Below are 24724 nucleotides of genomic sequence, written 5' to 3'. Positions count from 1 at the left end.
GGGACAACAGATCTGTGGGTTCTCCAGACAACAGCAACAAACTTCTGTTTGGAGAGTGCATGCACTTTCTGGAGTTTAAAAGCAGGCAGAATTCAGGGGCCAGAGCTGCTGTGTCCCATTTTCTGGCTGCTGTGCTGCTACATCTCAAGCAGGCATCAGTCACTAAACCAGCACCAGATGCAAGTTGTTTGCCAACACTGGAGCCACAGCTATGGGATGCACATCACCTCTGTTCCACAGCATCTCTGGACAACCAGTGCCTTGATCCCTTCCATGGTGGCAGAGTGGGACCTGGTAGTGATAAGAGGAGGCTTCCAATCCAATGGTGAAGGCTGCCCATGCCATGCTGGGGACTGAGAAGAGACAAGGGTGACTGTGACATGACAAGGGTGACTGTGTGACACACCAGAATGTGTGTTGGTTGGGTTGGGTGCTGGGGACCAGAGCACAGTGGATGACGGCAGTGTGCTATACCTGGAGCTGTCAAGCTATGGGATACACCTGGGAGAGGTGATGTGGCTGCTGGGCCTGGAAGTCCAGGCAAGATCTGGCTCCTTACACCTCCCCAGCTTGGTGACCTGCCTTACCTGCCCTGTGGAGAGCTCTGCTCTGGTCCAGGGATGGTGCCATGCCAGCAGCACACTGCAGATGGAGGGCTGACCCCCATGTCTCTCACTCAGTGTGTTGGGACAGTGAGGGGCTACAACCCCACAGACCCAAGCATGGAGAGCCCTCATGACCCCCAACCAGGGCACCCAGTGAGAGCAGCAGAGCCTGTGGGCACACAACACATTGCAAAAGGCACAGCCTGTCCCAGCTCCCTCCAACCCAGTCCACACAAGGAGCCTTTGTGGTTGCCCCAGTCCAGGCTCCCTCTGCATCGTGGGTCCATGGGCAGCCTCAGGGCCCAGGTGGGTCCCCACCCTCCACTAGCTCTGCTGCCTGTGCTCCACGCGTTGCCTCTGTCTGAATTTCCACCCAGCTCCATCTGGATCTCGTTGGGCTGCTGGCACTGAGCACCGGGCTCTGGAGGTGCCAACACATGGAAGCCATTAGAGGGGCCGGGTCGAGGTGCAGCAAGGGGGCCACATGCACAGCAAGGGGGGCTGTGCAGAGGGTCCTGTCTCAGCTGTCATGCTGGTGAGGGCAGGGGAGATGTCCCACACAGCTGCGTGTCTGCATCCTCTTCTGGCACTTAGCCTTGGGTCTCTCTCAGCCCCTCCATGCACCTGGGGAGAGGGCTGAAGTTTGGGAGGCAGCCTTGCTGTCCGTGCACCTCCTGCAGGGACCATTCCCAAGCTGGCACTCACCCCTCCCTTGGCCCAGCATCATCTGCAAAGGGGTTTTGCCTGGACAGTGCCAATGATAGCATTGGCATATCCCCTTTATTGGCATCTCTGCTCCGTCCAGCCACAGCACGGGGGATTGGGGCAGAGGGGAGGGGCAGGGGGTGTTCTCTTCTGCCTGCTGGCAGCTGGTGGGGGGTGACAGGCAGGGATCAGCACCCCTTGGTCTGGCACTGATGCCCAGCACCCCCGGGAGCCTACACCCATGGTCCCCCTCAACACTAGGCAGTGAAGTGGGGCTGGCTCAGTGTCTTATCCCCATTTGTTTAGCAGCGCTCAGAGGTGGAGCTGGCCTGTCACCCTGAGCCTAAAGTGACTCCAGCTGGCTCCTGGTGGGCTCAGGCAGTCCAACGCTCCTGAGAGCAGAGCCTCTCTCCTTAGGATCCATCCTGCAACCCCAGGGTGTTGGGGGCTCCGGCAATGTCCACAGCTGTGGGGTGACCCGGGAGGCGTGGGGTCCTTGGGGGCCAGTGGCATCAAGTCCCACGCGTGGGCAAGCGGGTGCAGGGAGCAGGGATCGGCCAGGGCTCACTACAGGATCTGAGCTTCTGCTGAGAGAGAGGACAGGAGGTCAAGGGGGACACTGGAGACACTGACCTGCCCCATGCTCCGCATTCCCTGCCCCACATTCCCCCCCATTCCCCACCCTGCAACCTGACTCACTTGGTAGTGCCTTCAAGTGGGTGGCAGCAACCAAAAAGCTGGGTTTGGTCTTGTCCTTGCCATGTTTCCTCACCCGGAGCCTGGGGATGAGAGCAATGATGTCTGAAGACCCCAAGCAGCCTCCCTGAGCATCAGGATTGCCCAGATTCCCAGTGATCCTGCTGTGTTTCCATCCAGCTGTGCCTAACTGTGCCCAGCTCAGCTTAACCTCTCCAGCGGGTCAGGGCTACAGCAGGAACTGGTCACCAGATGGAACAGGACTGGGATGGGAACAGGGACTGACAGCAGAGCCAGAGCGTGGCAGGGAGATCCCATGGTGGGGGAATCAGGGGGGACCTGGGGACAGGATTCCCAGGGAGCAAAGGCACATGGAGGGATGTCTGTGCTGACTCTGGAGTGTGAGACTCTCCAGCAGGAGCCTCTGGGAGGATATTAGAAGGAGCAGCATCTTGAGGGGATTCAGAGAAGGGTCCCTTGGATCTGGGGTCGTTAGAAAGAGCCCAGGCAGTAATGGGTGTGCTGGGAAGAGGCAGTGGTGTGGCACAGGGGCAAGGGGAGCATAAACCACCCCACAGGGCATCAAGTGTGTTTTGGCAGGAACCCCAGCGCAGGGCTGGGGGATCACAGGGCACTCCATGCTGAGGGTTCAGGATAGGATGGGGACAGCAATCATAAAGCCCCTCCTTCTCCAAACCCAGCCTACCAGATGAGGATGGTGATGACAAGAACAGCAGCCAGGATGAAGAAGGCAAAGATCCCAAGTGACACCAGGACGGCCATCTTCTCCAAGGGGTCACTGCGATCTGGGACAGAGAAAGTGTCACAGCTGAGGGATGTCACTGTCCCCAGCACCCAGAGGACCCTATGGCAAGCTCCTGGACACTCCAACAGCCCAGCCACACATGGGCTTGGGGCAAGAGATCCCTCCCATTGCTCTTAGCAACACACATGGCCCTCCTGCCCGCCACCCTAGCTCTACTCACTGATGGGCTCAGGGTTGGGAGCCTGGGAGGGCTCCTCAGCCAGGCTCTCCAGTCTGGCATCTGTAGTGGTTTCTTCACTTGCTGTGGAGGCCAGGTCTGGAAGGACAGAAGGGACAGAAACACTCACCAAAAGCATATGCAGCACCCCAGGGACCCACAGAGAGGAGTGTGGAAGGGTATCTTTGTGCCCCAGAAGTCCCACGAGCCCAAGGGTGCCATTGAGGTGCTAATGCTGCCTTGGAAGCCCCTCTCTGTCCCAAGCCTGTGGGGGGCAATCCCCAAAGGGCATCAGCACAGCTGCAGGCTGACAAGGGCTGGGAGATCTGGGGAGTTTTGTCCTAGTGCAGCTCTGCCTCCCAACCTTAAGTGGCGCTGGAGTTGAGACTCTGGCTGATATTTGGGGGAATGAGTGCCATGGGGAAGGGACTGAAGAGGGGAAGTTCAGAGTTCTGGAGGGACTTTGGGGAGGGATGACACAATGTGGTAGGCTGTTGAGGGCTGCAGCCTGTCCCTCTCTCACCTCTGACTGGTGTTGCCCGGGCCTCAGCACTCCACTCACTCCAATTCCCTGCATCCAGGAAATCCTTGGCACTGACTTGGACCACGTGCTCCAGCCCAGCGAAGGCATCTGTGATAACCTCAGACAGGTTCACCGTCTCTACCTGTGCCAGGCAGAGGGGAGGTGAGCTGTGGGGCAGGCAGGGGCACCTCTCCCTGGCCCAATGCACACCCTGCTCCTATGCTGGCCCTGCCTCTCCTTGCACACTTACCACGGACCAGGAACGGTGGATGACGGGTCGGTACTGGAGCCGGAACCTTAGCTGGAAGTGGGGCTCCTTTGGCCAGGAGGAAGGGTACTTCCAGCTCACATGGAGTCGCCTGGGGGCCAGGGGGACGGGCTCCACCACCAAGCCCTCTGGAGGGTCTGGCTTAACTGTGTGGGAAAGGACAGGAAGCCCTTGTCACCCCACACTGCCGTGCTCGGGGGTGTAGGGTGCCCCCCTCTCACCCACAGGTAACTGCCCAGGGATGGACAAACCATTGACAGACAGATGGGTGGATGGAAGGGGACTCACTGATGGCCTGCATGGTGACATCAAGAAGGCGGTAGCTGAAGCCCAGGGGGTTCACCTCGGTGATGTTCAGGCGGTAGGAGCTCCAGAACTCTGACCTGTGGACGGTGCAGGTGCCGGGGCGGGATGGATCCTGCAGGCACAGCCCCACGTGCCCATTCTTGTTCCTGCAGACAGGGAGGCAGGCCGGTGACATGTCCTACCCACCCACCATGCAGTTTCCAAATGCTGCCAAGGAGGTGCCATGGAAGACCCTCATGCCAAGACCCGGGTGGAAGAGGCAGCCCCTCAGGCTCAGCTGCACTCATCCTTCCAGTGTCTGGCATATCCCTCTGAGCATGACAGAAGGGACCCTCATCCCAGCTCCACACTCTGCCTGGGAAGATCCCTGAGGCAAACTCTTCTCCCAGACTCCCAGGGGAGCTGGGAAGTAGCTGGCCCCCTGATGGGGACCCCCAGCTCTTGCTCTGGGGTCCCTGCTGAAGACAGCAGCAGAGGCTTTGGGATGGGGGCCAGTCCCTAGGGAGCAGGAGCAGGGTGGGAGTCAGTCCTACCTCCGCTTTTCTTCGCCTGTCAGGGATTTCTTCCTGCCATGGAGACAGATGGAAAAGCAGATGATTAGGATGAGGGGGCAGTAGAAAGTGAACCCCACCATGACCCAGAGGAGGGACAGGAGCCGCACTGCAAAGCAGCCCCACACTCCCACGCTGACATACACATGTGACAGCATGGGGGAAAGAGCTAAAACCATGTCCAGCTCTTCTAGTGAACAGCCTGGCAGCAGGAGCTGGCAATCCCAGGGAAAAGAAATGGGACATCCTTCCCTGCCTGGGATTTCATCACACAGAAGCAAAAACACTGATAAAAGCAGCTCCCCAGAGCCTGGCTTCACCCTCCCCCTAAAGCCTGCCAAATCCCATGCTTCCACTCCCCCTCCCTGTGGAGCCCCCGATGCTCCACTCAGCCCCCTCCCCACCAAGCCCTCGGCTCCTGCAGCTTTCAGCAGGGCTGTGCTTTATGAGCTCTATTGGACTTCAAAGCTTCCTGCTAATTTGGCTTGCAGGGATAATTAGAAGCAGCAATGCTGTCAGGGCTCCTTTCATCCCAAAGCATGCTGGGGTGTGGAGGCTTGCAGATGACCTGCTTCTCTATTATTGCCCCTCTGGTGCTGGCAGAGCTGTCAGCAGGGAGCTGACAGCCCTCCAGTGCTGCTGAGACCCCTACTGAGAGCAAGCAAGGCTTGGTGCTCTGCTCACCCCAAAACAGGACCTGCTCTGGGGTGCAGCACGGTCCTTGGGGCAGAAGGTGAACCCAGGGCATGTGTGGGATGGCCAGATGGATTTGGTGGTTATCCTTGGCTGTGACCCAGAGCTCACACCATAACAAGCCCTATGGAGATACCTCACCTGTACGTGGTGATGTATCTGGTGGGAAGGAAGGTATCCACACTGGAGGTCCAGGAGCAAGAGAAATTCTCATAGTCAGATGCTCTGCAGGACACAAAGGGAACTCCAGGCAGGTCTGGGGTCCGGGGGAAACAGCAGTCAGCGAGGAGTCCCCCATCCCAGAGCCCATCCAGCACAGAGGGATGCCTGTGTCAACACCAAGCCCCCTTTTGGCAATCCCCTGGCAGGGCTGCAGGCCCCCCACTCCCCCTAGGACAGCCCAGCTCACAGGCATGCTACTCACGGCCCAGCCGCAGGGACACGCTGTGCAGGAGGCCGCCGTCCTCGCCATGGCAGCTGTATGTTCCCGCGGAGGCCAGGCTGGTGCTCAGCAACACCAGGGATCCCTGCTGGATGGCTGAGCCCTCTGGCAGTGCCGTGGCCCCTGCTCGCCTCCATCGCACGGGTGAGCTGAGGAGGAGACACCAGGCAGGCTGCGTGAGAGGACAGGCCCACCCTATCAACCATCCCATTGGATAGATCCCTTGATGTGCACGGGAAAGTCTTACCTGGCACGGACACCAGGGCATGACAGGGTCACGTCGGTCCCCAGCTGTCCATACTGCACGCCTGGAGGGACACACATTCCCAGATGGGTGTTAGCACTCCATACCACCCCACGCCAGGCCTGGGGGGGCAGGTGGGGAGCCCCTGGGGCTGTATCCCACAGCGGGCACTGGCTATGGGGCCTGGCTTCATGCAGGTACCACCACAGGGGCCTAGTAATGACTAGTAATTGTCCCAGTCGGGGCTGGGCAGTGAGCAGAAACACAGGTTGGCCATCACTGCAGGATGTAGGGCTGTGTTTCACGTAGCCCTGGTAGGTCTGTTCCTGTCCGGGGGAAATGGGGTGCCCTCAGGGTCCTCTTGCCTGGGACATGGGGAGGGGTGCTGCAGGGGGGGCGCTTGGTGGGGGTCTCACCTTCTTCTCCCCAGTCTTCAGGGATTGCAAAGGAGGCTGATGCCAGGGCTGCTGCGAGGAACACCATCACCCTGCCCAGGCCTGGGATGGAACTGCGCATCTGGAGGAGGCAGACAAGGGGAGGAGAGAGTGTTATTCCCTGCAATGGGGCAGCTGTTACAGTCCACAGCCCACAGTATTCCTGCAGGGCCTTGGCTCCTGCATCTCCCTCTCATCTCATCCCATCCTGCTGGGGACAGAACAGGGACTGAATCCCAGGATCCCAGCTGGGACATCTGGCAGTGTCTGTGCCACAGTCACAGCTGGTTCCTGGCTGCTGAGCAGTTCCCATGCCTGGAGCAGGGACACAGGGGGCAAACACTGACCAGAAGCTTAGGGCTGTGTGGGTTGGGGGGATTAAGGGTTCTTTGCCATTGCAATCCTGTGCGGGGAACCTTGGCTGGCTCCCAACCCCAGGGTGGTCCAGAGACCTGTGCACGTGCAGCTGGGGTGGGAAGAGACCAAGGAGAAGTTCTGGCCTGTATTTACATGGCAGGTGACAGCAATCTGATCTAAACAGGCTCACACAGACAGGGAGAGCAGGGCTGTGGTAGCTCAGGTTGTAGGAATCTCACATCACTGCCCCTGCCTGCACCCACTGTGAGGCTGGTCCAGGTAAGTCTCCATTTGTGGGAGAGTGGCACTGAAATCCCTTCCCCACACTCAGTGATCACCAGTGAGAGGGGCAGGGGATGCGGGGGCAGGGATGTGTGCCCTTTCCATCCCAACCTACACTACTGTGGGCACATCAGCCAGTGCCATCCTGGCCAACACAGCCAGGGTTGCCCTGTCCTGCCCTACCACTGTCACCCTGTCCATCACAGCCAGCAGTGCTCCACGACACCCACCCCATCCAGCATTCTTTCTGTGCCAGCCAGCACTACCCTAAAGCATCCAGACCCATCTGCAGAGTCCTGCATCAGCAGGACATATCAGCCAGTTTCACCCTGTCCATCCCAGCCCCATCTGTCTGTGCCAGCAAGCATCACCCCAGGGCATCCGTCCTGGCCAGCATCACACTATCCCTACCAGGAGTGCCACACGGTCTCTGTCAGTCAGAAATGAATGATTTCTCCCTAGAAGACTTCCTCTGCCCACCCCTCACAACTGGACAGGCCTGTTTATTTACACCCACACTGTTGGGCTCTGCTCCCAACTGCAGGCAGGGGCTGAGGGCACATAAGGCAGTGAGCTCCCTGCCAGCCCCAAGAGCAGGCATAAATCTGCAGGCATAAATCTGCGTCCCCCTGGGTTGCACAGCTGACAGAGTAGAGGGAGGGTTGCTCCAGCCCAGCAAAGGCACCCCAGAGCAGCAGCCAGTTCCCCTCCTGTGGCCGACTGCCCATGGCCACAGACCAAACCGCCTGGCGAAGGAAGCAAGAGCTACAAGGCAATCTGCTGCAGGGGGGAAGGCGTGCGGCACCCCACATCAACCCCGCGCTGAGCATGCCAGGCAGCCTCAAACACAAGCCCCAAATGTAAATAATTTCATGAGACTGTCATAAGCTTTTCCTACCAAACCACCCTAGAAATGTTCCCAAGAAATATCAGTCAAAAAGTCTCTGCCAAAACTATGCTGGTAAGTAACTGGGAACATTTGGCCTGAAAGTAAAATATTTTGGTGATGGAAAAAAAAAAAAAAAAAGAAGAAGACAAAAATGAGTGTATTTTTTCTTAAAAGCAGGAACCAAAAATAACTCCAAAAAGCACGTGGGCTAGAGTGAAGGAATAGTTCTGGGGGGAGGAGGAAGGGGAGTGGGTGTATGTGTGTGTGTCAGGAAGAAGGGAGAGTGTGTTAATATACAGAGAGAAAAATAGCTTAAAAGTAAAACCATTTCTTCTCATGACCACCCTGGTTTTTCATTCAAACACTGCAAAGGGTATCCAGCCCATCTCCATAACGACCCTAATGGTTAAGCCTGGCTAGGGATCACTAACCTAGACCCCAACCCTAGTGCTCCCTAACTCTAACACTGAACCTAACCCTAAGACTGCTCATCCTGATGGCCAGTCCTCATCTTCCACCCTTCATCACCCTTTGTCCCAGGGTCCTCCCAGAGCTCCCCATCCTTACCCCAGCACCCGAAGAGCTCCCCTGCCAGCTCCCTCAGAGGGGCACCCCTGCCAGCACAGTGTGAGAAGGCAGCCCCTCCAGACATGCTGACTCAGTAAATGACCCACATGAGCACTGCCAAAAACTATCCCTGGGGACACAGAATCACTGCAGAGAGAAGGAGCAAGCCCTTTCTTGCCTGCCCAAAGGCCAAAAACAAAAGAGGAAAGAGCCACAGAGCCGGAGAAGACCCAGAGCCCTCGTCTGCCCCAGGTGCAGAAGCAGGGCAGGGGGCCAGGTGCTACAAGACAGCCTGGCCAGAAAGGATCCCCTTATTTTCTGCCACCAAACTCCCTGGCCAAGGGAAAAACAGGCGTGCAAATGAACACAAGCATGTGAGTGGCCAGGCCTACCTTCCTTGGTGGCTCCACAACCCCACAGATGGGCACACAGGCAGAGAAAACATCCCTTGATGCTTGCACCAGCAGTGACACATTCTGGGGACACAGAGTCCCGGCACAGTGGTCCTGGAGCCGAGCCGGGACAGAGGGAACAATCAGAGCTTTTCTTCCTCCCTTCATGCTAATCCTGGCCAGAGAGACGCCTGCCGCCAGCCCGGGGCTGGGTGACATCCCGTTGCCACAGCCAGGGTAGAGGGACCCAGCTCAGCCCGGGGGTGTGGTTTGGTCCTGGTGGGAAGGGCAGCAGTGCTGGACCCTGCTCCCTCAGCACGGGATGCTCTTGTCACTGGCATGGCCAGGCTGACCAGGCAGGCTCTGGCACCCGTGGGTGTGAGCCAGAAATGTAAAATTTTACTCTCCATACCTCCCTGATCCTGCTGCTCTGCTGGGCACCATTTGAGCTCATGCAAAAGTTTTTGAGCAGTGGTGGGGAGAAGTCCTCACATAAGCCCCATCCTGCATGCAAACTGAAGTGCTATAAGCCAAAACTTCCCTCAAAACCATGGGCATGTGCACCGGCACCAATGCCCACATCGGGTGTGACAGTTCCCTTGGCATAACTGATCTGTGCCATGCCCTGCCGTGGCCTGGCACAGCCCAGCAGAGATTCCTGGGGGAAGCCAACTTTCCATTGTGTTCAGTGCTTTGAAAGACATTGGGTTTTGTTTTCTTAGGTTTTTGTTGTTTGGGGTTTTTTTTTGTTTTTTTTTTTTTTTTTTTTTTTTTTGCTTCATTTGAAGTTGCTCTTCAAAGCAAATGGGCTGCACACAGAGCTGGGTGATGGGGACAGGGACAGAAGCAGATGACACAGTGCCTCAGTGCCTCAAGGCTGCAGATGGCAGTGTGCAGACTTGGGATGCTCCCCACTGAGCACAGAAAGCTGGGGTGCCTCTTAACCTCTTCCTAGGGTGGTCAGGGGCAGCATTGCTGCAGCAGAGATATGGCACATAACCCAAGAGCACTTGGCAGCTCTGCCTACCCTGTGCCAGGCCTTGGTGGGAGTCACCCACCTGCAAAAAGCAATGGGCAGAGGCCCAAAGCTGGCTTTAATGTCCCAGAGATGGCACCACTCTGAGCATCCCCTGAGCTGGGGGAGCATCCCTGGCCCTGTGCTACAAACTCTCCTGTCTGCCAGTGATTGCTGTAGGAAGAATGTCCTACGCTGAAACACAGAATACTGCAGGAATTCCCCTCTCCTTGTTTCCCTGCAGGGAAATGTGCCTCTGGAGCTGTGCCTTGATAATCCCTCTGTACCTGACAGGTCTGCAGAAGCACCATGCCTCGCTCTGAGGAGCCATGGCATGGTCTGAGTACATCCCTGTGGCTGCTGATCTGCCCAGGGCCCTGGAATCACCCCATCCCTGCAGCACTGTTGACTTCCACCATCACTGCATGAACGTGTGCCCGTGAGGGGAGCATCAGCCCCACTGCTGGATGGTTCCCTGCAACAGCCACCCCCAAATGCTGCTGGCACCCTCCCTGGGTGCCCAGAGAAACCCAGCAGTGGGTGCTGGAGGGAACCATGTCCCCCACCACCACCAGGGCCACCAGGGCCATGCACAATCTCCAGGACTACCAGAAAGCACTGAGGCAATACCTTGCCCACCTTGGGCACCATGGGGGTGATGCTCTGAGCACTGTCCCTATCCCAGTCCCCAGTGCCTTGGGGACCTCAAAAAGGGCTGTTTTCCTCTGCACCACTTCAGTAGGGTGCATGGGCCCCCATGCCTGCTGTGTGTGGGGTGGGGGGGGGGGGTACCATGCATGCTGGGCTGTGCCAGAACACACACATGTATAGCTGCAGCCAGTGCAACCCCAGTGCACTGGAATTACCGCAGTTAAACCAGTAAAACCAGTTGGAGTCTTTCCCTGTGAGGCCAGTGCAGACCCATAAGACCTGTGCACAGTCTGAACATAGGACTAAACCCAGAACAGTCCTGATGCAGGGCTTAACTAAGGGCAACTCAAATATTGGATTATGCCCCACAGCCCAGAAGAAGAATTAAATTCCACCCAGCCCAGGAGGACAATTAAATCCAGTGCAGTCTAAATGTGTGGTCAAACTCAGCCCAGCCCAGGAGTGAGGCTAAACCCAGCTCAGCCAAAATGTGAGGCTGGACCTAGCAGAGGTCAAACATGTGGTTATGCCATGCTAGTGTGGGGTTAAATTCAGCACAGCTCAGGAGTGGAGTTGACCCACAGCTCAGCTCAAACACAGGGTTAACCTCAGCACAACCCAGTCATGGGGTTACACAGTTCAAATGTGGGGCTAAACCAAATGCAATCCTGGCTTAAGGTTAACCCCAGCTCAGCCCAAACACAGTGATAGCCCCTAAGTTGTCCAGGGAACCAGTTATCTCCACAGCCAGATACAATGCACATCTCCATCCAAACCAGACCAACCCCTTGGTGATACCCAGCTGACCCCAGCCCCACTGGTGTCCAAAGCCAAGCCCAAACCCCTCCATAACGCAAGGGTCACCTCTCTCCTCTGTGGGGCCAGCAGCTGCCAGCAGTCCCTGTGCTTGGGGCTGGTGCTTGGGGCTCCTACACACCTCAGCGTGCCAGCAGCCCCACGGAGGTCAGGCTCTGCTCCTACCCCAGCCAGGAAACTCTCACCCCAACACCCTGATTTCCGCTCTCCTCTGCTCCATCCTGCAGGAAGAAGTCTCTGGCTCCCGGCTGTAACTGGAGGCATCGGCAAGGGCCAAAACAGCAAGGGCTCTGTTAGCAGCCAGCAGCCCTGACACTGTGCCAGCTGGCAGAGCTTGCATTCCAAGGGGGGAGAGAAGGGGCGCCCCCCTCTCCATCCCCATCCCCACACTCCTCTCTCCAAAGCCACGTGCCAGAGACATTCCTAAAAATAATCTCCCGGCTGTAAAGACACCTACCAGCGCTGTAGCTGCAGTGCTGGTGGGTTTCTTTACAGCTTGGAGATTATTTTTAGGGTGGAGGCATGCAAGTTGGTGGGAGGGGGTGCTGCATCCCCACTGTCCTTGGCACATGGTTACAGGACAGGGATGGGCACAGTGCTGGATCTGGGGACAGGGGTGGGACCTGCCAGCAGAAAGCTGGGCCACCCTGTGATTACAGCAGGGTGGGAAAGGCTTTTCCTGTCCCAGGAACATTTTGGGATTTGGGACATTTTTCTGCTCCTGGGCTCAGTCCAGGCTGGCAGAGAATTAAGTGAGCATGCAGCTTCCAGTGCGGCAGAGCAGCCGGGCACCAGCCTGCAGCCTGCTCCCCCGGGACCATCTGCACCTCCCAGAACAAAGTTCCCCATAAGCTGGCCCTGGAGCTGATACAAGAGCGCATGCATCCACAAATGCAGGGGACAGACATACACGTACATACCTGTGAACACCCCAGGCACACCCAGCTCCCTCTGATGCTCCTCATGAACTCCAGCCTGGGGCTGGGAACTCTGATCAGGAGCAGGGCCCCACAGCATCCCCCACAGGCGATGCTCCCCCTTCCCTCCCCTCCCCCTGCTCCAAAGCTGGCCAGAGCCCAAGAGCCATCAGGCTCAGCTCCATCCCTGAGGCACGAAGGCGCATGGGTCAGCCAAAACGCAGCGGGGCCAAAATAAACAGCTCACCTTACACAAATGCTCCCCCAGCTAGCAATTTGCTGTCACTCCTTTTGCAAAACAAAATCCCTTTTGGGCAAGAGAAGGATTTCAGGAGTCATTAAGGACCACCTGGGCAGCCATATAAAGCCATCAGCAAGGGGTGGCCCAAATAAAGCCACCAGCAAAGGGCGTCCCATTAACCTCCTGTACACCACCAGCAGTGTCCCTGTGGGAGAGGGGCAGGGGGATAGAAACTGCAGGTCCCCAACAATGTGTGATGTGGGGATAATGGTGCCAGTCTCCTTCACCTGGTGGGATAACCATGACCTGTCTTCTCCAAGCTTGGAGTCAACCCTACCTGCTTTTATAGAATCACTGAATAATTAAGGTTGGAACAGACCTCTGAGGTCATAAAATTTGCCACGTGGAGGTGGCTCAGGGGTGGCAGCTGGTTGCAAGGCACATGGAAGGAACAGAGGCTGGGAAAACACCTCACTGAGGGCAGCATCCATGCTCCCACACCACACTGCTTCCCAAGCCAATCAGATGGCGTGCCCAAGCCAAAAGGAGATGGAAACGTGGCAAAAAGTGGAAAGAAGGGGAAAACATGGGGGCTGTAGTACAGGGCCAGGAGATGGGGGCTGAGCCTTGCCTAAGTTGAGAAGGTTGGAAAAACACCGTCCGGCTCATTTTTTGCAAGGGGAAAAAAACCCAGCCAAGTTCTGAAAGATTAAGTGTGATTGTATCCAAGAGGGGGAAAGCAGGGCCATGCAGTGAGTGTGCTGACACATCTCCTTCCCCAGTGCTGGAGAGAAGCCCCAGCCTCACTCGGGGCCAGCTCTGTTTACAGGCTCCTATTGTCTCTCTTTTTTCATTTGGATTCCCCCCCTCCAATGTTATAGTTCAGAGTAAACAAAAGCAAGCAGCCTCTCGCTCCAAACATTTCAGCCATCCCAAACTTTCTCTGGAGGGGGGCTGCCCGTGGAATTTTCCTCATCCAAAAGAATTTCGAAATGTTCCCGTTGCAGCCTGCTCTGACTGGAGGCCAGGACAGCTCTAAAATTCTTCACGAAATGCTTGAGCTGCCCTGTGCACTGCCACAGCTCCGGCTGTGCCCCAAAGCTCCCCCCATGCACAGAGAGATCCTCTGGCCTGGCCAGAGGGAAAGAGAGACACATTCCAGCCTGGATAATTCCCCATAGCTCATCCCATTCACCTGAAGTGAGACAGCAGGCCTAGGTGAGGCTGGATCCTACCTTTCTATTTTAAGCTGCCGCTTCACTTCTTATTGCTCCAAGTCAGCAGCGCTAGTGCGAAGTACTTGGGTGCACTGGGGGGGTGTGTGTGGCAATGCACCCCAAGAAAACACGGTACTACCCTTTGCAGGCAGCATCTCCCTAGCACCAGGCAGAGGGGAGAGGGTGCCGTGGGTGCCAGAGCTCCACCCGGGAGGAGCACCTTGAGCACCAGGAGCGCTTTTTGCAGCAGTGAAGCCTCTTCGGTGCTGCTGCGTGACTGCAGGGCAGGTGGAGAAGGAAGGGATGGTGTGCTGACACACCCCCGAGGATGGAGTGGGGGCACAGCACTGTGCCCTGCACACCCCTGTTAGATGGTGTGTGGAAGGGAGGAAAAAATGTACTCCAGGATGAGCCACGTGCTGGGTGACACCTGAGTGTGCTGCTGCTCCTTGGCACACGTCGTGCTGTCAGGGTATGCACCCCGGTCCCAGAGGAGATGAACCAGGGACCCCCAACAGCTCTCTTGCCTTTGGCTAAGTACAGATATGAGGTGCAGCCCATGAGATCCTGGCATAAGAGTGCCAGCACTGCTCTGCCTGCTGGTAATGGGGGCACTGGAGGTAGACCCTGAAACAACTGGAAGGGGAAGAGCCTAGCTAAGAAGCCCCAACACTTGCAGGAAGAAGTACCTAAAGCTCAGTTCAGTGTGGATTCGGATGTCAGTGCAAGCCATTGGAGTGGCCTGGAATGCTGATGTCCCTTGTCTGCTGTTCAGAACAGCCCCTAAATAGGTTTCACTGGGTAGGTGGTCCTGTAGCCCGAAACACAACCCAACATGCTGGGGAACCCCCACATCCTCCCTCCCCAGGCACACACAGATTTTGGGGACTGCAACCCCTCGATGAACATGCTGTTCTCCACCCCAGGAAGGCAAAACATTGCTGGTACCTGCTGCACCTCCCACCCACAGCATCCCACCCTGGTGGGCACAGAGCCCTGTGCCACCACAGCAGCACTGGCAGGGGAGAGATACCTCAGCTCCACGCCGGGCTGGAATCTTGCTGTGGGACAGGGCTCTGCCGGGTGCCCCCGCTGCCTCTGCACCATCTCCCTGCGCCGCCTCGGTGGGTTCTCCTCCTCCACGGAGGTTGCTCAGTGGTTTGGCGTGGGAGCGGTCCTACCCCCCCAACCCCAGCAGCCCCCTCCCCTATAAAGGGGCCAGGCAGCGGCTGTGTGGGGAGCAGAGCCCCCGACACAGCAGATGGGGTCTGTAAAGTGAGGCTCCCGCAGGTGTGTTTGCCTTGGCCGGGGCTCAAGCCCGTCCAATTAGAGCTATAGAAAACATATCTTACAAAAAAACGAGGGGGGAAAAATAATCCTCTCCCCTGCGCTGGGGCCCAGGGTTTGGCCGGGGTTTCTCGGCAGGCCAAGCGCAGGCGATGCAGGCTCTGCTGGCAGCAGCCCGGGGAGGGCGGGATGTTTGTGGATATTAAAATGCAGTCGTAAAGTAGAAGAAAAGGGCAGCCTTGTTTCAGAACGAGTCTCCGAGGCTTTCCCCTCTCCCGTCATGCTCGGCACCTGGCCGGCAGCACGATCAACTCCCCCTTCCCACAGCCCCCCCAGCCACCCCCAGCTCACCCAAGGGCTGAGGTGCTCTCAGTGAGACCCCATCCCTCATGGACTGAAACTCATTGTCTCCAGGAGGGAGCAGATTTGGCAGGGTCTCCCTCTACAGAGACCCATATTGGGTCAACATTACAGCGGTGATTCTGTAAAACCCACCCCTGCACCCTTCCTTATCACCCTTGCAGCTCTCTGCTTTCCCTTGTCCATTGCCCTGCCTGCTTGGAGCCAAGGCTGCCAGGCTCCAGCTCCTTGGCAGCAGCCACATGGCAGCACCACTGTTACTCCACTGGTTGGCCTCTCCCTGCCTCCCTGCTGGAAGTAAAATAAGCTGGATGGTCTTTTGGTCAAGGCTTCAAATTATTCACAGGCACCCAACACCCTGTGCCCACGCAAAACAAGGGGGACATGGCAGGGTCCCGTGGGGATCCTCCCATTCCCAGGGACCCCAAAAACCTTTGGAGAAGCCCTCTCCTTGGGATATCTCCCCAAATCCACCCCTGAAGCAGGATGCTGCCCCTCCACAGCATCACCTCTCTCTCCATGCTGCCATGTCCAGCTCTGGAAAGTCACAGCAGGAGGCTGGGAAGCAATTGCAGGCATCAGCTCAGTGAGGGTGGCTCCATCCCGGCCCACCTGCTCAGCTGGAGATGCCCAGCGCACATCTGGCTTCACCACTGCCTTCTGCCCCCCTTCCCAGCCTAGTAAGGAGGGACTTTGTGCTGCCAGCCTGGAAGGCCCCCCTTCCCCATCCATCCCGCCCCCATCCCTCTCCCTTTGCCTGTACAGGCTCTCCAAGTCCCCGTCCCCCTGCCCCACGGGGACCCGAGGCACATCGCATCCCCAGCCACGGCCCAAATGACTAAGGCCCCAGCGAGCGAACCGGGTGCCGCCGGGGCGAGCAGGGCTTGTCCCTTGGCTGCGCTCCCTCCCCGCAGTGGTGAAATCACGTCTGGAGAAAGCCCGGGGAGTGAGGCGCCGGGCCCCCCCGCTGCTTCCCAGCGAGGATGCTCGCTCCCCGCCTGCCGGCCCCTGCTCTGCAAACCCCACATCCCAGCAAAGGGGTGCTCCAGGCACGCAGCCTGCAGCACAGCCTCATACCTCATCTCCTCCTCCTCCTCCTCCTCGCTCCAGATCCCATAGCAGCATCCCAGCTGTGGAAGTGGCTGTGAGAAGTGGAAACGCAGCAGCGAGCCCCAGATGCTCGTAAAAGTGCTCCCGGGGAGTGGACAGGAACCTCTAATCTCCCTGTAACTTCTGTGAACCCGCCAGAGGCTGGGGGGCAATGGGGGGTGGAGCGGCTGGCGGGGGTCCCCCTCTCGCTGACACAGCACCCCCTCCACGGCAGAGCAAGCTGGCTCATGGAAGGAGCTGGTGGCTCGGGCTGCCTGGAACCAGCCCCGGGCAGCACCAGAGGGGACAGCGAGGGACGGGCCACCAGCGCTCGGCCTCGAGCTGTCACGCGGCACGTGCCGGCTGCCACGGGGGGTGACAAATGCGGCCCTGGAAACGCCCCCGCCGGCACGGGAGCGTGGCTCCGGGTTAGGGTTTAATTATCTGCCTTCCTCCGCAGCCCATGCTCTGCGCTCCCTGAACCGCCACAGGGACCCCGGGAATGTTGTCCATCCCCCCGCTGGCCGGGGCTGCTGGCATGCAGTGAGCAGGGCTGCGGCGGGGAGCTGGCTGGGAGCACGCCGAGGCTGCAGCTGGGGGCTATAAAAAGCACGGCTGTGGTATGCAGCGAGGCACTGAGAGGGGAATAAAATAAAATCAGGTGGTGGATGAGTCGGGTGCTTGCTTCTGCACCGGGTCTGGAGACGGTGCTGCTCCCCATCACCCCTTCCCTGCTCCCTGCCCGGCTGACTCCCGGTGAGGCTGGGGCAGAGCGGAGAGCTGGGATTTGGCAAAGGGTGGAAGATGCACGGTTGGGTTGGCAGGGAGTGGAGGGGGTCAAGGCTGGGGAAACAATCGCTGGCTGTCTCATACATGGGTTCCTGCCCGGGATGGAAGCATTGCAGCCACCCCTTGTCCAGCTCAGAGACGCCTGATCCAGGCACTCAGTCTTCTGGCAGCTCTCACCAGAGGATTAACTGTGTGCTGATGGACGGCCAGAGCTGTCTTTGCCAGGAGAGAGCCCCACCATCCCCCAGCACCCGGGTCCTCGTGGGGACCCATCCAGAGGGAACAGTAACGCCGCAAGCTGGGTACAGAGAGGGCTCCCCTGAGGCCAGCAGGAGCTCCCTGCCCACGGACGAGCCGTGTTTGCACAAGTCTGAGCAGGGGAAGGTCAGATAATTTTAAACCTGAATAAACAAGGAGAGAAGGCAATGCCAGAGCTCGCCCTTCTCAGTGGGGATGCCCAGAAGCAGAGCACAGCACCCGCAGCACAGCTCTGCCCTGCCGAGGGGTTCATATCCCCCTGAGAGAGCTGGAACAGAACTACAACCAGGGGCCTCCCTTTTCCACAAGGAGTTCCCAGCTGAGTCAGTGTTGGCAGCAGGGAGAGCAGCCCCTGCTTGGTTCTACAAGATTCCTCTGGTCTCCACAGGGAGGCACCCCACCCTGGGACCCCCATCCCACTGGGAACAGCACCAGGGCTCTCCTGTTCCCTGGCCACAATGCACAATGTGGTCTTGGGAATGAACAAAGAGGAGAAAAGAAAATAGTAAAATTGTTTGTAGGTCAAGAGGCAAATGAAAAAAAAAGAAGTTTGTGTTTTTCATGCCAAAAGGAAAATGAAAACCAAAACATTTTGTTCTAAATGATAGGCCTTGTTTAGTTTTCAGTGGTTTTACTTTTTAAAAAAGGTTTGAGTTAAATCGAGCTAAATTTGTCTTCCAAACATTACCTTGGGGCAGGGAATAAAATAAATTGGAAAAAAAAAAAAAAAAAAGAATAAATCAAAACATCTCATTTGGAAAATGTCAAGCGCAAAACGCGATGGCTTTCCAGCCTGGGAGAACCGCAGCCGGGCGCTGAACCCAGCCTCAGTTCACAACTTGTGATGGCCCCCCCCCACCCCGAAGCAACTGTTTTTTCCCAGAAAATAAAGCAACTACTGTGCCAATTGATGGCTGGCATGGCTCGTGCCCTGGTGCCTGGCTCCCATCAGGGATGCCCCCACTGCCCATGCCAGCCCTCAGGACCTGCTGGAGCATGGAGAGGCCCTGCTACAATCAGCAGCCATGTGCATGAGCTGAATCTGAGCTGAGCTGCTCTCCAAAACTCCTCTTTAAATGTCTCTTCTATTAGGTCAGCATTCCTGCGTCGCCCAGGGAAGGTGGTTACGGCCGGCAGCCCGGCACACAGGCTCCTCGGTGCTTGCTGCTGGCTCTCCGACAGCAAGCAGCCTGCCCACGCTATTAAATTACTGAGAAAAATGGATCGTTTCACCAAAAATTAGGTGCAGGAACCTCTCACACAGTGGCAAAGCGAGCTGGTAATTGGAAATTCATAGAGCTGGCCGCAAATGCTGCCTCTGGCTCTGCTCCACCCTCCTCTGGTTGTGGTGAGGGATGGTAGAGAGGCATTTGCTGCCATCCCTGAAATGCTGCTGCTGATGGAGATGCAGCAGCCACGTTGCCAGCAGCAAATGTGAGGTCCCTCACATATCATTGGAGGGTTAAATGCTGCTGTACAGTCCCTCTGACCTTGATAGGTGGGGAAAATAGGTGAAAAAAGCTCTCAGAGACCTTTCCAAGCACTGGAGGAAGAAAGTTCTTCATGCACAGCTCACCATCAAGCACCCTGCTGGGGACATGTCTCATGGGGACATAGTTTGGGGATGCAGCAGGACACGCTGCCCCAGCACCATTCCATTCTTAGAGCAGCACCCCAGGGGTGCTTCCCCACAGACCATGCCTTGCTCATCCATCCCTCATGCATCCCAGGCACAGGGTAAGCACCACTGCTGCTCCGTCTGAGCTTGGGCATCTCACCATCCTCCTGAACCACTCTGAGCCCAAGCCTCAGAGCCTTGAGAGCTCAGAGCTCTCCAAGACATCTTCAGGGCCAACCAGGCAGCTTCAGGAGCTGCCAGACAGCCCAGTGCATATCTGCAAAAAGCTGGGAAGGAGGAATGTGGATGTGCAGCAGATCAAGAGCTGTGTCAAGGTACTCTGAGAGACCAGTCCCTCACACTGACTGCTCCCTGTGCCAGCACAGGAAATGGAGGCACTCATCTTCCTTGCTATGTCCACTGTTTTTTGTATGCTGGGGTGCAAAGACTGAGGGCACACTCCCAGCTGGAAAGGGGAAATGGAGCTAGGCACAGGATCAGGGAGGCCAGAGAAAACGGATGCCTTCCCTGGCACAGCCACGCTCCAGCCATGAAGCTGCAAAACTCAAAGCCAGGATGGGGTGGAGCAGCCTCAAGGGGGCCATGAAACAGCCCAGCGGGAGCCTTGCAGGAGCTAAAAAAATCAAAAGCAGCCGAAGCACTGAGGAACCCCCGGGGCTGCATGTTGGCCCTTGCAAGACAAGGATGGAGCAATAGCTGGTTGGGTCCACCACCTCCTCCTAAGCCTTGAGGCCTCAGGCAAAACTCATGGAAAGCAAAGACTCCTGCAGACCTCCCCAGCAGCCGGGGGCTGGCCCTGGCCCTGTAAGGAAGTCTGGAGAGGTGCCAGCTGGCCTGGGCACCCTGCGTGACAGCGGCTTTTGCAAAACCACTCTGGGCCACTGGGCCGGGCCATCCCTGGAGACCTTTGCAGGGCTGTTGCAGCACAGCTGTTGTGAGCTCTGTCGCAACACTGGCACGGCACTGGGCTGGAACACAACGAAGACCCTTCATGACAGAACCCTTTCTGGTTCTCCCTATCTATTTTTGCAGGAAGATAAGGGCTGAACTGCGCCTTTCATGATGTTACTGAATTCAAAAGGCACTGATGCCCATGCCAACCTTCATAAAAAAGGGACTGGTGATGTGCCTTTGGGACTATTGGTCTGGCTAGGATGAAAGCCTTCTGTCCCAAAGGAAGGGGATGGTGAAAGCACAGGAAGCCAAAGGAAACAGCTGGACAGGCACAGCCACGCCAGCCTGGGGGCTCCAGGGATGCTGTGCCAGCCCCACTGCCTCCCACGTGCTCTTCTGTGAGGACATCCACACCCCCAGCAGGATGGCAGGCAGCAGCCCCAAGCCCTGTCTGGAGCTCCCCAAGGTGGGATGACACTTAGCTACAGCTGAGCACAACATTCCTCAACATCAATGGGCCAGAACACTCGCCCCAGACAGCTGCAGAGATGATGGTCCACCAAAGCTGGAAGCTTCTTCCTTCCCTTCTTCCCCTCAGTGTGCCATCAGTGCTGGCTTCTCAACATGGGTTGGCATGCCTTGTTTTCACTTGGGAGGTGAAATAAACCAGAAGATGCCCAAATGATTTTCTTTCCACCATAAGGATTTCATTAGATGGTGGAGCCCTGAACTTTCCCACCTCTCCCTACACGGCAATCTCTGTGGGTCCATAACCATTTTAATTAGGCAGTTTCTATTTTGGCTGTCTCCATACTGAGAGGAACGGACCAGAGCTGAGCAGCCTCTGGGGAGCCCCAGGCTGATTTCCAAAGTGCTTTCAGCATCCTCCCTTCTCCTGACCAGTGCAGTCTTGCCTGCATGCAGGCCATTGCTATCTGCATGGGACAGCCCCATGTTCAACCACATCAGATCTCCTGAGGTCCCTCCAGCCTCCTTGTCCTCCCTAAAAACATCTTTAGGAAACATGCATGAGCAGGTGGACATGATCTTCCCCTGCCCAGACTCTTCCAAAATTCCTCAAAAGCCTTTTCAGCAATGACCAATGCCTGCTGCAGCAAGCCCAAGCTGTGCTGGTCAGATGAGAGCAGTGAGACCTCAGTGAGCAGTCCTGGTAAGACAGAGCCAAATCAGGTCTTGATATATTTCTTGTCCCTCTTTTCCTGGATGCCCCAAACTCAAACGAGAGTAGGAGGAGCATTTTTCTGCCATGCCTCGGATTTGTACCACTAGAGGGAAGGAATTGCACCTTCCAGCTCAGCCATCCACCTGTACTGGACAGCTTGGCAGATGCTCCAGGGGCTGCAGGTGCTGTGACCTTTCAAAAGAGCCCAAAGCTCACCCCATCCCACTGCCATGCCAGGGTGACTCAGAAACTGGGAAGTAGTCAAACTTGAGAGATAATTCCTAATCACACACTGATCCCTGCAAACCTGCTACTAATCTCCAGAGGAATTTTCCTTTTTCCAAGGAAATGGTCCACGGGAATCTTGCTGTTGGAGAAGACTCAACCACAACTGCAAGGCATCTGCCCTTCCCCACCTTCATAACCTGGATGGGAGAAGAAAACCACCACTGGGAGGTGCAGAGAGATCTGCTGGTAGAAACTCAGGTTATAAGGTCATGGCATCCCTGGCCAGAGAGATTTGGTGATTTTCACACATGCGACGCTGTTGTAACCACAGGAACACTTAGAAAAACCAAAAACTCTCTAAACATCCCAGCAAGCCAACTCAGACATCCCAGGGCTAATCCCTTATGCTGGCATTGTATCAGCATCCCAAATGCTGCTGAAGATCCCGTGTGTTGCCTATAGGGAAGAGCTTTCATACCATCCAAGCTCTGCCCTTGGCCATATCTTCAGCAGGGGCAGAGCCACCCTCTTTCATGCCTAAACAAGAGGAGGGGAAACAAGCTGTGAGAGATGCTGAAATTTTCCAATGGGAGAAAAGCAGAGACACAAGCCGGCACCTGCCCCTCCCGCGGGAAGCATCTCACAAGGGGTTTTCCTCCAGAGCCAAGCCAGCGGGAGAAGAGGAGGCAAGAATCCTTTGGCTTGCTTAACCTAATGAGGAAGCTATAAATATAGCAGGGTAAACACCAGAGAGGGAGAAGAGGTCTTGAACTAAAAGCACAATGTTGGCACAAACCCATAGGGGAATAAGCTCTCCAGGAACGCATTCGGCAGGAAACCAGAGGGAGGTTGAGGCCTGTGTGAGCAGGAAGAGCCTGGAGTTGCCTTTGAACAAGAGCAGAGTGGAAATAAAACGTTTAAACTGAATGCTCAGCTAGTTCATGGCAGGTGAGGATGCCATACACTGTTGCCATCCATGAGGGTTTCCCCACTCAGGATGGTCCAGGTGAGCTGCGTGAGAAGGGCAGCAGAGGCAGGACACCTTCACCTGTGGGCTGCAGCTGTGGGCCACCTCAGTGCCCACCCAGCATGACAGCTTCTGATAAGCCCAGCAGCTGCAAAGGGGAACTGCTGCTGCTGCCATGATGAAAACGGCGGGGAGACTCACTGTGCCATGAGTCATTCATTCATCCTTCACAAACAGGGCCTGCACTTGGCCAAGCATCCTCCTCCCCCCGCCGCTGGGACAGCTTGCTGGGACAGGGAAAAAGTGGCTTATTAGATATAATCAAGTCAAGTTTTCCCCTCCCTGTGAGGTTCCTCTTCCTGGAATAGGAAGCACAAGACCAGAGCTGCTTTTCTTCCACCTTCCTGCAGGCTCTGCTATTAGCTGCAGCCTCCAGGGAGTGCCCCCCCCCCACCACCCTACTGAACCCCACATACCCTGTTCACCCACTGCAGGTGACATCCAGCCCTGAGCACAGCCCTGCTGTCACCAGTTTGACCCTGTTCCCCACCTCCAGTCCCACTTTGGCTGCCAAGGTCGGTTTGCAGCTCTCTGGAGAGCACATATTGCCTCTTGTTTCTGCCCAAAAGGTGCCAGGTTGGTGGAGCAGAGGGTGTATAGGTGATGAGGGGGCATTGTGGCCATAGCTTATCCTTGTCCCTACTACAGGAGGTCCTCCATTAGCTCCCAGCTCCCTGTTAAGATCCTTTCCCTGTGCCAGGCTGGGATGATATGTGCCTCATGTCACTGCACACGCCGTAACCTTGCTGCGACCTGCCCTCCTGTAAACAGATGAGTGCAAACGCGCCACCTCCTCCTGCAAACACAACAGCCAGACATGGGGCAGTCACCTCCTGGCACACAAGGCGCTTGGGCAGCCCCAGAAGTCTCAGCTCTGGCTATGACACCAATGCCAGCCAGTCCAACACCATTTTGTGTGCATGGCAACACATCTGTGAGCTGCTGCAGCGCTGGGTTTCTTCCCATCCATGGGGACCAGGCACAAGGTACCCTCAGGCCCCATCACAGTGGGGTCACAGTTGCTGACAGTGATGTCCAAGCCAAGCTCAGCCCCGTGGACACCTCTGACAGCCTTCACCAGCCCGGAGGCAGAGCTTGGAGGGGACCTTGTGGGTGACACAGCCAGCCGGTGAGGGTGGTGGTGGGCACAGCCCAGGGCTGGTCACTCATCAGGGCTGGCACGGGACAGACAAGCTGGGATTGACACAGCATCCCGGGGCAAGGAGAGACAAGGCAGGCAGAGCCCTGCCAGCGCCCGCGCATGGGAAAGCGCCTCTCTCAGCGCCTCTCCTAATTGGGAGCAGCTTTTCCCTGGACCCCCCAGGAGAAGAGGGGGCCCTGCCAGGGGGGCGCTTTGCCTGGCATTCCAGTCTTTCTCCAGAAAACTCCCTTCAGAGACAGCAGGGGTGTCCAAATCGGGAATGGTAGGGGGTGGTATGTGGAAGCTGGGGAAGGGGCTCAAACATCCCAGCCCAGGAACATCAGTCCCCCGAGCATCTCCGGGCAAGGCGGAGGCGCGGAGGGCGGAGAAGGGGAAGCAGCACTGGGAACCCACAAGCAGCCGGGAGGGACCGGGAGGGCAAGTCCCGGCAGCTGCTTTGCGAGGGGGCACAGACACACGGACATCCACACACACCCGCACAACTTTCTCCACCGGGCAGCAAACAGCTCCGGGAGCTGCCTGACCGCAGCCGCGCGTCCCTCACCGCGAAGCCGGGGCGGCGGCGCCTCGTTCCCCTCGCGGGCTGGGGACCGGGGGACTGTTCCCTACCTTCCTGCGTGGCGCCGCGGCTATGTGTCCATGGCCCTAGCGGAGCGGGAGCCGGGCCGGGAGCGGGAGCGGGATCGGGATCGGGAGCGGGAGCGGGGCGCCCGCACCGGGCTGGCTGGGGCCGGTAGCGCAGGCGGTGCGAAGCCGCCGGGGCTGCCGCCGCCGCTCCATTGGAGCAGGGCTCTGCCAATCTGCCGCCACCACCCCGGGACGCTTCCTGCCTGTGAGCCGCCCCCCGGGACCGGGAGGGATCCGAACCCGCGGCCCGCTTCTTGCCCGGGGTTCGCGGTCCCCCCGGGGATCCCCTTCTCAGTCCGGCCGCAGCGCTGGGATGGGGATCCCACCGTGGCGCACTGATGTGCGGTGCCCTCCGGAGCGCCGGTGTCCCCCCGAGGCTCAGGAACC

General features: G+C 57.4%; 1 protein-coding gene across 3 annotated transcripts; it reads right to left on the bottom strand.

Annotated features, from left to right (window-relative positions):
• Positions 1 to 1352: 1352 nt before the first annotated feature.
• Positions 1353 to 24453, bottom strand: IL11RA (interleukin 11 receptor subunit alpha). Of its 3 annotated transcripts, none has more exons than XM_041468701.1 (13): positions 24320 to 24453; positions 6433 to 6532; positions 6020 to 6080; positions 5755 to 5921; positions 5472 to 5586; positions 4620 to 4652; positions 4069 to 4232; positions 3763 to 3926; positions 3513 to 3654; positions 2993 to 3088; positions 2713 to 2812; positions 2010 to 2089; positions 1353 to 1897 (listed from the first exon to the last, which is right to left on the bottom strand). In XM_041468701.1, exons 2-13 carry the CDS (start codon positions 6530 to 6532, stop codon positions 1878 to 1880), a joined length of 1242 nt encoding a protein of 413 aa, XP_041324635.1. In that variant the 5' UTR covers positions 24320 to 24453; the 3' UTR covers positions 1353 to 1877. The 3 variants fall into 3 exon arrangements, with proteins under 3 accessions (XP_041324635.1, XP_041324637.1, XP_041324636.1); XM_041468703.1 differs by having other exon boundaries at positions 1353 to 1894; XM_041468702.1 differs by lacking the exon at positions 24320 to 24453 and adding an exon at positions 14828 to 14847.
• Between the last annotated feature and the right edge of the window lie 271 nt (positions 24454 to 24724).

This window comes from Pyrgilauda ruficollis, unplaced genomic scaffold (genome assembly GCF_017590135.1).
Source record: "Pyrgilauda ruficollis isolate IOZ18807 unplaced genomic scaffold, ASM1759013v1 scaffold228, whole genome shotgun sequence".
NCBI lineage: Eukaryota > Metazoa > Chordata > Aves > Passeriformes > Passeridae > Pyrgilauda > Pyrgilauda ruficollis.
The sequence above is the reverse complement of the archived record's forward strand: the minus strand, read 5'-3'. Positions and strand labels throughout refer to the sequence as shown.

Excerpts from the sequence above, each read along its gene's own strand:
- IL11RA (XM_041468701.1), bottom strand. The coding sequence starts at position 6,532 with ATGCGCAGTTCCATCCCAGGCCTGGGCAGGGTGATGGTGTTCCTCGCA. Across the intron at positions 3,089-3,512 it reads CCGGGCAACACCAGTCAGAG|ACCTGGCCTCCACAGCAAGT; the intron begins GTGAGAGAGGGA and ends CTGTCCTTCCAG. Across the intron at positions 2,813-2,992 it reads TCCCAACCCTGAGCCCATCA|ATCGCAGTGACCCCTTGGAG; the intron begins GTGAGTAGAGCT and ends TCTCTGTCCCAG.